Here is a 12,398-nt window from a genome sequence, read left to right as displayed (position 1 = left end):
GTGAGCTGATACTTTTCTGTTTATATGGTGTTGTAATGCTACAGTACCAGTCAAAGGTTTGGTCACACCTGCTCATAGAAGGGTTTTTCTTTATTTTTGCTATTTTCCACATTTTAGAATGATAGTAATAATAGTCAAGACATCAAAACTATGAAATAAAACAAATGGAATTATGCTGTGACAAAAAAAAAGTATTAAACAAGTCAAAACTTGTCAGTCAAATCTTAATCTAATAGCCAAAAATGTTTTTTTTTAAATATTTTTTTTGAAAGAAATTCATACAACAACTATATTTATCTATTTATATCAATTTATATTTATCTAAGAAGCAAATTTCAAGCATTTAAGCATAGGTCTTTAGATGAAAATGTCTTTGAATGCGTGTTTCCCATTATCTTAATCAGGTGTGTCCAGACTTTTGACTGGTACTGTATGTAATAGTAGGGTGCATGTAAATGTGGCTAGAGTGAGTTAGGGACACAGCTGTTTGTAGTGCTTTGTAGACACATCAAAAAAAAACCTTTTACTATTATTGAGTCATTACATAATAAGCACAAGGCTATGTATTTATATTATCTTCATTCACCTAATTAAACTTTTGGTTGCTCATATAGAAATCTATCTAGTACCTGTATTTATTGATATTAAATACATGAGTCAAACATATTATGCAATATTTTAACGAAAGAAAACTTCAGATTCTCCATTGGGTTCCCTTGTCAATAGTTCAGCTATACAGTGACACCTTGTGATCGTCTGTGAGAGGTGGCTCACCTGTTTTTGCCACATCGTAATACTTATTCAGGGTTCATTCTGTTGTGTGTGAGCTCCTTACAATTTTACATTTGTGGTGGGAAGAGGTAAGCAAATTTGTATGCCCCTATTATGTTAAACATATGAAATGATTTGACTGACTAGATTTACAATATCCGATTATAGTTATTAGGGTATAGTCCTGATGTATAACTGTATTTTGGGGGTGTATGATTCTGTATCTTTTTTTTCTACTATGTTCATCTGAATATCCTGATGTCTAAACTTTGTAGTTTTTTGTTATTTGCGGCTAGTTTTATTTTATGTGTGATGGATGAAAGGTCATTTTCATTTATCCATATTGTCTTTGTGAGTTGTACCAATAGAGGTGCCATCTGCTGTGTTCTGCGATGTCTGCAGTTTATGATAACTAGTTCATGTGTAGAGCATAACTACTCCTTTTCAGCTGGTCGATATTTTCAAATTAACGGCACCCACATTTTACCTGCACTTTTATCGAGTCTGTATGTCTCTCAGGAAGTCGCGAATCACGTTTCGCAGTAATGCCATTAACAGCACTGTCGAAATGTAACCTTCTCCCTCTAACCCAAAAACATCATCAATATGCCATCATATGGCATGTCTAAGCAGGGTCTGAGAGGCTGAAGTTTATGGCTAATTAAGGGTTCTGATTCCTAAATTACCTAGCTGGCCTTGTAGAACAGTCGAATATGAATGTCCCTGTATAAATTTTTACTCTGTAGTCAATAAAGTAAAATAAATTTTGATTTAATGTGTCAAAATTAGAATCTACCCATCTTGTATCACATTATCTTCACCCTGACGCTTGGCTTGAGTGCTATTTATTGCCATGTGGGTGATGCATTGATGACTCTAAACATTTAATGACTTATGACATGTAAAGACTAAATGTTTGCTATGGCCTACAATAGACAAATATACTGCACAGAGTTTTGTGATGAAGTTTGTGTTTCACTTGTATTCAGGACAAACAATTAATTTTATTTGCTCATGCAGTAAAACTTACTAAGATTCACAAGGATTACCAAGTGTCTTTGATACCAAGTATCATTTGACAAATCAATTAAGTGATTAGAACTCAATTGTGAAAGGAATGGTATTCTCTCAGTGTACTGTCAAATTGTTCATCACGAAGACAAATCATTTATGAAACCTACATTAAATCTAGTTTTATGGTAGTTGTACCCTTTTTTGGTAGACATACTTCAGCATCCCATAAGTTTAATTGCAATATTGCACTTTCTTTTTTCACATTTTAGGAATGTTTTGAAAAGGCTTTTTCTGTTTTATAACTAACTTGCTGGTCTGCAGGCACATCTGGATTATATTGTCTGGTCTGAGATTTTGTCCTGGCACTTATGAGGGGGAAAAATACTGGAGATAATGATTCTTACACAAGTCTGAGTGGTCGCTGAGTTTTTATATCTGTCTAAGAAGAGATGTTATTTTATAATAATTGTGTTCAACATAAACTTGATGATTTAAAAACAGTTTTCTTGATGCTGATGCCTGGGAAGGGAATGATGGCAGAGCATCTCTCTTGTGACCTGTTCCTTTCATCAGGCTGAAAGTTCCTGTCCTAATAAAAATCTGTTTATAAAACAGGGTATTGGAAATGCACGACGTTTTCCACTGATTGCTACTTTTTCAACAGCCTCTCTCATTTACACAAACATAATGTGCCCATTGCTTCTCGAGGATGAAATCATATTCTGCATAACACAGACTTCAAAATTTAACCCCCAAGAGGCTCAGACTAAGTGAGAGTCTAAACGTATTTTTTCAGAGAGCCACGGTTTGTTTTGGGCAGAATTACAGAGAATTGTGTTATAAGCGCTGTAAGAGTGTTCAGAAGTATTAACACAATGAAGCTTCTGCGGCGCACAGGTGAGGTGTTCATGATACTTTAATACCAGTCTAAAGGTAAAGCACCACACCATACCCTCTGTCTGCTCCATTTACAAGAAGCCAGATCCCTCTAAAATATTATCCTGTATTCAAGTAGTTAAATTAATAATGATCGGAAAGGCATTTTATATGTTTAAACCATTTTATATATTAAAAAAACTGCTGATAAGCCTCTTGCAGTGATGAGAGCTCCATTGCTATTGAGCCGTTTTTTTTTTTTCTCCCTCTTGGTTGGAAGTGTTCCATTATTTTTGAGAGACTTGCCATCTTTCCATCGGTGCTTTATGGCATATCTTCTCACAGACTTCCGTCTCCAGTGGAAAGTTCTTACTGGTGCCACTCAGCCTCCTGCCCCAGTGAGAATCTATGGAAAGTTCTTAAATGTCAAATTCGTGTCCAGCAAGAACCCGTGCAAAGAGTAGACTTTGAATCTGCACCAAATGACACTGTTTAGATCAACTGCTAAAAATGGAAGCGTTTCTGGCCTTTGTAGCCTTAACAGCGGCTTTAGTTGTGTGGCGAGTACAAGCACAGAGGACATGCTGTTATAGTTTTAGAGAGAAAATGATTGACATTGGATGCTTGTACTACATTAGTTAAATAAAGGACACTGAAATGTTAAAAAGGCCATATGAGGTGAAATCTAAACAGAGTAGTTGTCTGTGCAAATGTCTTTTGGTTGTTTTTCTTTGAACACCATTGCAAGTTTTGTTGCTGTTAAATTCCAGGGTGGAGGAGAAAAAGAGCCTTCTGCTTTTCTTCCGGACCCTCAAGGCTTTTGCTGAGAGGTGTGAACACAGAAACAGAACATTTCTGCACTTCAAGGTAAGACTACATCTACATGTCAGCACATGGATTTCCAGTGTCTTGCCTGCTTCCTGTGTGATTTACTGTGTATGTTGATCTGGAGGTTAGAGGCCAGCTGGGATTTTAGTATCAGCTCATCCCTACAGATGGTCTTCACATGCCTATTTGTGTGATCAGTCCAGCCTCTGCTCCAGGGATCAGGGGTCGATTCTGGGGGGGCGTGTGGAGATTGCATGCTCTCAGAGGTTCAAACTGTGTACCCTGCTCCCCCTCTCCCCTATCCCCCACAATGACCAAGAATTCACATATGTGTTCTCTGTTTCACTTTCCTATGTTAATGACTCAATGGACTCTTGACTTGACTGTTTCAGTATTACATAGATGGCCATGCTAAGCATTTACCCATCTACTGTATATAATCAAGTTGCATTCCCCAGTTTTAATTTTCAAAGTGCTTGCTTGCATAAAACTCAAATTTATTTAGCATATTACTGCATATAGGTGAAATGAAATGTGTGTCATCACTTTAAAGCTACATGTAGAAATACATGTCACATTAGATATCTCAGTAATTAAATTTTCCATTATTTTGTTCACAGTAATGCTGACAAACCGCATCGGGGAACAAGTAATAAATCACTCTGGCAGTCTATGGGTGGCTGTATTTTCTAAGCCATAATGGGTTTTGACCCAAAGTTGCGAAACACCTGGCGCTGGGCATATAGACCAGGGCTGGGATTAGGTTTACTTGTCCACAAACACATATTACAGACCTGCTCCTACTGGCAGCCCTGTAACCTGGGAGAAAGGTCTCGAGTTTATGGCTGGGTGTTTGATCGGTGCTCTAGGCATTCTGTCCTGCTGGTGCAACTTTGCACCAAACCGTTTTCGAGTTTCTCTAAGAACAACAAAAACAGACACATTGTTCTGCTGGTGGAATGTTTAAATGTATTAGGATGAAGAATTTTATTTCAAAAGACCTTGGTTTTCATGGAATGTAAGAACATAAACAGACACTGGGAAGAAAATTATTTCACCAAACAGGGTCTGACAAGCTTAATTTGTAGACAAAATAAATAATTCCTGAAACATGAAAATGCAGGACATGTGCATGTGTACAGTTAATGCAGTGTTTTTCTCTCACACACACACACACACACACACACACACACATACACACACACACACAGTGACCTACTTGTAGATCTGAAATGACACTTTGTCAAGAAATAGTCCCTTACTGGATATATTTTTGTAACGGTCACATTTTTGTGGATGATTTTATTTAAGAACCAGACTGTATTTGTAGACAAACCACTTCTCATTAATTTCCAAACATCTGTCTCATATAATTTATTGCACCATAAAACTGACATTTTATTCCAGATAGTCGTTGGTGGGTCTTGGGTCAAGATGTTTATTTGTGCCGCCACCATATGACACACACATACACACACACATATCTGTGTTTTGTGCCTTTCTGTTAATACAAAATCAATCAAGAAATCCCACAGCTTTTATTTAAACGGATAATGTTTTTATTTCACATTTCATTTGATACAATAATCTTAAATAACTGAAATTTATTAATATTCCTTAATTACCTAAAGGAAATCAGTATGTAAGCCATAACTAATCATTACAAAAGTTTGTCACCAAAGTATTTTGGGTCCACTTCACTGAACCTTTATGGGAGTAGAGACTGTCTTTTTGACACATTGAGAATGTATTCCATGCAGCAACTGCAATGAAAAGTCGATACAAACTGCAAATTCAGTATGGAAACATTTCCATTATTTACTTGGAGTATATGGTTAATCCAGCTGCCAACTTGGCCAGCGTAAAGGAACAATATTAGCCCAAATTTTCCACATTTGCTTGCGTGCTGAATTCTGGACAGAGTTTCCTTTATTTGCAGTTTACACTTTACGTTTTCTAGATTTAGCTTTGTGCTAATTCAACACAGTGCTCAAATGGCATGAATTCCCACACAGCTCTACACTCAACACTGTGTCAGTGTTCAGTGTGACAGTTGATTACATACTCACAGTGTTCTCACAAAAAGAAGTCAGTTATTCTGCATGAAAATGATACAGGTATCTTTGAATGCTGTCTTAATTTAAAAAATCAATTTTATTGAAGTAATTAAAGGATATTGGCAACATCTCACAAGCTGTGCTTAACAGCACAACTGATGTTTGGTTCACATAAGTAGTTCATTGGGAAGGTGGTTTTAGTCCCTGTATTACATTTTATGTGAATGTAGATTTGGAAGGGTAATCAAAAGGCAGAGGTTGAACTGTTTGATTACTACTGGACTGTATCTGTAACTATTCTGTGGTTATCAACAGAGGTGTAAATAGCCCTCCTAATGGGTTGCATTTTGAGGCGTTCCAGGTGTTACTAGAAGCAGGTTAGTATAGTGAGTGGAAGCCCCCAAAAGTCTGCTTCCACTTGGGACATTAATGTGCTTTAAAGAAAAACCAGGAATGGCTTAACCAGATATTCATTTGAAGTTCTGTTTCCTTCCCTATTACTAATACCAGGAACCTGAATTTGAATCTGAAATTTAGAACAGTTTAAAAAGGTAATTCACAGAATTCAGAGGAAAGATAAAAGCTTAACTCCACATATTAAAGAAGAGTTACTTATGAAGTACAATTTTCAAAAGAGGTTGGATTATTTACATAAATTTCAGGTCTGTTGTCTCTCTTCAAAACCAATCTAGCCAACAGAGCTCAAAACTGTCAGAAAAAAACATGGCATTCATTTGACACAAATGTACATTCATATGACTTCCACCATGTCACAATGCCCAATGTAACACATAACAACAGTGAGGTGTTGTTCTGAGGCTTGCTTACTAATGAGAAGACCGTTGAAAACCGTCAGGCAAAATGCACTCTTTGTGGGGACTTTGTAGAGACTTACTGCTGGAGCCTGCTGGTATTTTTTCCCCCCTTGTCATCGCTGTAGAGCTGCTTCAGGAGTATCTTCCAATAGGCAGAGATTTGAGGCAAATGAAGCTGTTGGGGTACTTGGCCAGGATGACTGGGTTACCTTCCATCCTGATCTCGTTCATGTTGGGCCGGATGTAGTGGGTGTTGTTGCCCTTGCAGAAGGTTTCATCACTCACTGTAGTAATGTTGTTGTTCTACAGGTGTTGGTGGGGGGAAAAAAAAGAAAACATTCGTGTGTAGTTAAGGCAGACATTTACAAAAATGGCAGCATTGCGTTGGTGGCCGTTTGTTTTGCTTGCGAAGAGCGACACTGAAATGCAGAGCACTCGTTCCCTCTGTACTGTCAGGCATAGGGGACGTTGCAAGCAACTGACCTGTAGATGCAGAATGCGTAGACTCTCTGGAAGCTGTGGGACAGCCTCAAGCTCATTGTCAGCAAGGTAGAGGTATGTTAGTTTGGAGAGTTTCTGTATAGAAATCAAGGCATATGTCAATATTCATCTTTGGAATGCACCACAGTCCCTAGGGAAACGTTTTATCTAATTAATGTGGTAAATACTCTAATAAAAAAATACAGTTTGATTTGCCAGCAAACAACCTTGCTAATTCAGCCTTACAGCTATTGGGTAAATGTTATAGCCATACCAATACATTCTGTTGTAGTTGTGGTGTTTGTGGTACGGTAACATTACCTTAAAGATATTAGCCTTAACGCCCTTGGTTCTGAGCCTGTTGTGGTTGGCGTTGAAAGAAGTCAGTTTGGCTGGTAACATTGGGAGTTTGACCAGCCTGTTCTCAGCCAATGAGAGCTCTTCAAGCAGTACAAGTTTTGTGAAGGCCCCATCTTCAATCTCAGAAATCATGTTTCCCGTTAGGTCAATTCTTTTCAAAGTGACTGAAATAAACATCAGGACATTATATATTTAACATATACAATATGTTAGCCATTAACAATATATTATTGTTTCAGTCCATTTTACTGTCCATTCTGAGAAGTATATCTAGCTAATTTTGATGAACGAGTCTCTTAATTTCTTAATTCTTAAATGTTATACCTGTTAGGATCTTCAGTAAATGTAAGCATGGTTTAAAATGAAGTGAAGAACTTGAGTAGAAATTATGAAAGCACAGACGCATCTCTCATCTGTTTTAATTTCTTCGCAGAACTGCTTCATATGAGTTTTTCAGAACATGACATCAGATAAGGTCTCATAGGCTGAAAGTGTCTTGGGTTACATGCTTGCACAGATACAGTAACCGTGTTGAGCGGCTGAGTGTTCTGATGGAGGGAAAGCGTGTGCGCCGCGAATGGTTCCGCATTGGAACTGACTTTCGATCTGTCCACATTATGAACAACTTTAAAGCAAAAATATTGACACCCTTAAGTTGAGAGGTATGACAAGGTTAACTTGTGCAGTTGGGTGTGGGGTGTGAAGGTTTGCGTTTCTGGAGACTAGATAGACTGCTATCCAAATATTAGCATGAAGGCTTTTAGAACTTGGTAACTAGCTAACAGGCAACCCCCCCCCCCCACTTTGTGCAATTATAGTTTGCCATAGTTCACTGAACTTGTAATCTGAATATTGCATTGAGTACACATGCATGTATGAAGCAATGAATTGGGTGCCTATTTAGCGTTTTAATGTTAATCACTATTGTATGTCTGTACCCATGGTCTAACGATGCCAGTAAATGGAGAACAGCTAATAAGATGCCGGATGTCTTGTTTTTTCATATTTGAGTAAGTAACATTCAGTAAATACACTGATGTGATGATAATACGCGGAGAAAGAATGTAAATTGGAAGGTACATGATTTTAAAATTTCTGCCGCTTCTCTTTATTTTGGTGAGACCAACACCGTGACATCAAAATAATCTGGGAATATACTGACATGTACACTGTAATTCCCTTGCATTAAGACGTTTGTGCTTGCATTCAGAACTGATTCAGTATAATCCGATTGTGTAACAGATGTAACAGTGTAGCGCCAATTCCAACCATGGAAGAATCAGCATCATATGAATACCAGAAGAAGGCCAAACGGACCAACTCACCGATGTCTGCGAAGTCTTTTGCTGTTATCTTTTTGATCTTGTTGTAGCGTGCATAAAGGTAGGCGGTCTCCTTGGGCAGGGCAGGCACAGATGTCATCTCAGGGACAACCTCCTCACAGTACACTGACCCGGTCAGGCACACACACAGAAGGCAGGTGGGCAGCTCTGAAACAGTTCAGACAATGCCTTGGCTTTGAATAACTGTCAAAGCATGACGTTTAAAGTGAATTCAAGGGAAATAGAATTTTTATCAGAGTTACATCTGTCTTATTGTATGTATGTATATGAATATGTGTGTGTGTGTGTAGGGAATCAGATTATATCGCTGAAAAACCATCCCTGTTAATATAATCCCAGCTACAAATCTACGTTAAATTTGCTACTGTTGTGGTTACAAGAATCTGTATCATGTAACAAGGAAAAAAATCATTAGAATCATTTGTAAACCTAGAGTTTGTAATTTGTGACTTGCAGGTGTTGCCAGGAATGCACACTGCTTCCAGTAATCTTTTTATTAAATCATAGGCACTAATATTGCCACACTGTGTTAACTTTAAAAATAATTACAAGATCCTCTGAAATATTTATGAGTGGTTGAAAGGTGTCTCCAATAATCCTCTGCTGTTGAAAGCCTGACTGCAGTGCAGACATACAAGTGTCCATAAATCTTGGTTAGGTGACAGACAGAGGGACACACACACCAGACACACACACACACACACACACACACACACACACACACACACACACACACACACACAAACTCACACAAACACAGAAGTGCAGAACAGTTTCCAATTAGAAATTGGCATTGTGCAAGCAACGTGTGGCCATTAAAAGTGAGTACACCACACATAAAGGTCATAAATCAGTCCTCTGGGGCTAATATGAGGCGAGAGGGAGGGCTAGCTCACCCGATGTGTCTGCTGTAGCAGGGCTCTGGGAGTCATCTGGGGTGTCGGCGGGCAGGTAATCCTCATCAGGGCCAAGTTTGGTGAAGGGTATGATCTCTCTCTGTTGATTATATACACTGTCACTAGTAATGTGGACACATAAATGTTAGGCACAGGCAAGTCTCCCCTCTTGCATTCAAAGGATATTTTATGTATTTGCATGGAAGACACAGGCTCTGTATGTGACTCATGACGAAGTACTGCTGATGTATATTTAAAACCGTCACAACCAGCTGTAATTGCCCCAGCAATCTAACTTGGAATAGAGGGAGTTGCATGTTCCTGATGGCTCACATTATAGCAGGGGAGCCCTGTTATTACAGTTATTACTGGGTTTTCTATGAAATTTGGAGAGGCCTTTTTTTCAACAACAGATTTACCCTCTGATCTGCTTGACTGCACTTGCGGTTTGAGGGGGGCTGCTGGAATGTGAGTGTTTAAAAATCCCAGGTGGAACATGGCTATTTCACCCCCAAGCAAGCCACTGGATCTGCAGTGCTCCAGGGGGTGAGAGCTCAGAAAATCAAGCCCATAAATAAAAACCTGGTTCAATAACTGCAGGGGTCTGTTGGGGCAAAAATCTCTTGGTCTCAAAGCTTTGAGCTTTGACATTGAGGTGAACAGTGTCTGAAGCTGTGGAAACCAACCATACTATCCAAAAGCACTGTTGCTGACTACTCAGATTGGTCTCTGTCCTCTAGGAACTGACTCTATCAACTACTGCCAAAAACAGGGAATACAGGGGTTTCTTTATTTCATTTCTGTCTCCTGTCCTGTCTCATTGAAGGAAGGATATTTTTCAAAGCTGATTTTTCTCAGGGGGTTTTTATGTTCACATTTTTTGGTTTGAGGCAAATTGGAACTGACTACTGGCAGTCATACAAAAGGGAAGCATATCTGCATCAAGCAGTCCAATAATGCTGCCGGCTTCAGTGGAATCAAAAGAATGGGAAGCTTACAAACTTAGCCGTCACAATTTTCAGTCATACACCTTACTGGAAATAAGTGACCAGTGCTGTGTATACAGTATACGAGCTACATAGCATGGTGGAATGTTAGGCTCTGCCTTACAGAAATGGCATTTCAACAGCCAGTAGTTTATAGCCGAGGGCTATAGAAGTTATCTCAGATAAATGTGTTTATCAATTAAACTGTTATTTGTGACAGACAGAGTGTAAATCAGTTAGCCTGTAAGTGCAAATATGGGGCATTTTCAAAATAGAAACACACAACAGATTTAGAATCTCTTAATTGAGGAGCAACATATCTGTAAAACATTAAATTATTCTAGAAGTATGAAATTTACATTTACATTTACATGAAATGATTCTATTCTACAAATGCTTATTATTTCAGCACCTAGGAGCCTTAGTAACAATTTCTGTGCATTGCAGTATTGCAGTACCTGGCTTCAAGGTTCTACATTAATTTATTAATTGCTTATAATATTTACTTGATGAAGATATTGTAATATTTCATATTGTATTTACCCAGGGTAATCATCTTAATGCACAGGTTTTTTCTTTAGCACAAATATAAATGACACTAATTGCAAAAGAATCTTCAGTCAACAAAATTCAAATTTTGAAAATTGAAAATTTTAATAGAACTTTTAAATAACTGTACTATATTGCTAATGAAGCAAAAGGTAAAAAAAAAACCCAAAAACAATACATATGCATGCATCACATAAAGCATTAACAATAAAATGTACCTTTGACTTTTTAGCTTCCACGTAGCCTCCATCACTGAGTGATACATCCCTCTGATTGGCAATTACAGGTCTGTATTGTCTTGCTGCTGAGGAGAGAACCGAAGGCAGGAGTAGAAAGGAGAATAGCAGCGCTCTCTGTGTGATCATCTTCTCTGTGGGCGCTGCAGCGTGCTCACTGCTGTGTCAAATACGGGAGATCAGTTCAGGCTACGGTTGACCGTTTTCTTAGTGCCTGTGAGTAAAATGTGATCTGTCAAATCAGTATTTAAAGCCCTCGCGAATAGCTGCAAGGGGATTCTTAAGCAAGAGTTTACGGAACACACTTTAACCCTCTGTTCACCGTCTGGAAAAGGGGGAGCCTCTTTGCTACTGCTCCAGTTTCTTGGCACGACATGCCATGAAGGAAAATATGCAGTATTAAAAAGGTCACGGAGCAGTAAGTGATGAAAAGCATCACAGCTTTTTATTGTGCGTTTGAGCTTTGGATGGTAATTACTTTTAATTAGTGTTATGGAATGTCCCATTCAGTGTCCCCTACACCTTTCAGCACTATTTTTTTATTTATCATTCAACAGATTTTGGTAGTTTTTTTCATTGACTATTTTCCCCCCAAAAAAGCTATTTTAGAGTAACCCTCCAACCTCCTGCCCCCCTCACAAAAAAAAAATTCAGTCTAGAAGCATTGCAAAATAAATTAAAATTGCAATTCTACGATTTGGATGCAATCTTTTTTCAACACCTTTTATTTATTAAAGTTTGCCAGAGGCTTTACAGAACCACATGAAAGCAGTCAGTGTGTCAAATAAACTTTATTACTTTGGACAAATGTTTATGTTTGTATTTAAGACATTTGTCTTTCCAGTTGTATTTGCTCATTGGTTGAAGTATTTATTGGGCCATTTTAATTGTGTTTATTAACTTTAGTCCAGACGCAGAGCATACAATATATATTTTATGCAACAAAATAATAAGATTTTCCAGGTCTTCAGTTATTGTTGTTTTAATATACCTCATAAAAACTGCATTTTCCCTCTAAGGTCTGCATTTTTTCCATATAGTAAAGCCCCTAGTTATAGGGTTATTTGCTTAAAGTATTTAGGTCAATGCAAACAAAACTCTGTTGCTCATGTACACAATTTAAACAATGATGGCTTATTTTGCTTAGTTTTGTGTGATGTTAAGGTGTTTTCAAAGGTTACTGGCAG

General features: G+C 38.0%; 2 protein-coding genes across 2 annotated transcripts in view; one reads left to right on the top strand and one right to left on the bottom strand.

Moving 5' to 3' along the window:
- The window catches only part of LOC118779598 (centromere protein P), an 86,834-nt gene that overhangs the window by 5,771 nt on the left and 68,665 nt on the right, over positions 1 to 12,398 (top strand). The window contains exon 6 of the mRNA XM_036531771.1: positions 3,432 to 3,528. Within this exon, the coding sequence (XP_036387664.1) occupies positions 3,432 to 3,528 (97 nt within the window). The remainder of the gene's footprint in view (positions 1 to 3,431; positions 3,529 to 12,398) is intronic.
- Positions 6,428 to 11,368, bottom strand: ogna (osteoglycin, paralog a). The gene is made up of 6 exons (XM_036530381.1): positions 11,194 to 11,368; positions 9,441 to 9,540; positions 8,527 to 8,691; positions 7,163 to 7,365; positions 6,845 to 6,937; positions 6,428 to 6,664 (listed from the first exon to the last, which is right to left on the bottom strand). Exons 1-6 carry the CDS (start codon positions 11,338 to 11,340, stop codon positions 6,494 to 6,496), a joined length of 879 nt encoding a protein of 292 aa, XP_036386274.1. The 5' UTR covers positions 11,341 to 11,368; the 3' UTR covers positions 6,428 to 6,493.

Source organism: Megalops cyprinoides, chromosome 6, assembly GCF_013368585.1.
Source record: "Megalops cyprinoides isolate fMegCyp1 chromosome 6, fMegCyp1.pri, whole genome shotgun sequence".
NCBI classification, from domain to species: Eukaryota; Metazoa; Chordata; class Actinopteri; order Elopiformes; family Megalopidae; genus Megalops; species Megalops cyprinoides.
This window is presented reverse-complemented; position numbering and strand designations above follow the sequence as displayed.

Coding starts and splice junctions, on each gene's coding strand:
- ogna (XM_036530381.1), bottom strand. CDS start 11,340: ATGATCACACAGAGAGCGCTGCTATTCTCCTTTCTACTCCTGCCTTCG. Junction 9,541..11,193: donor TGGAAGCTAAAAAGTCAAAG/GTACATTTTATT, acceptor TATAATCAACAG/AGAGAGATCATACCCTTCAC. Junction 6,665..6,844: donor TACGCATTCTGCATCTACAG/GTCAGTTGCTTG, acceptor CAACACCTGTAG/AACAACAACATTACTACAGT.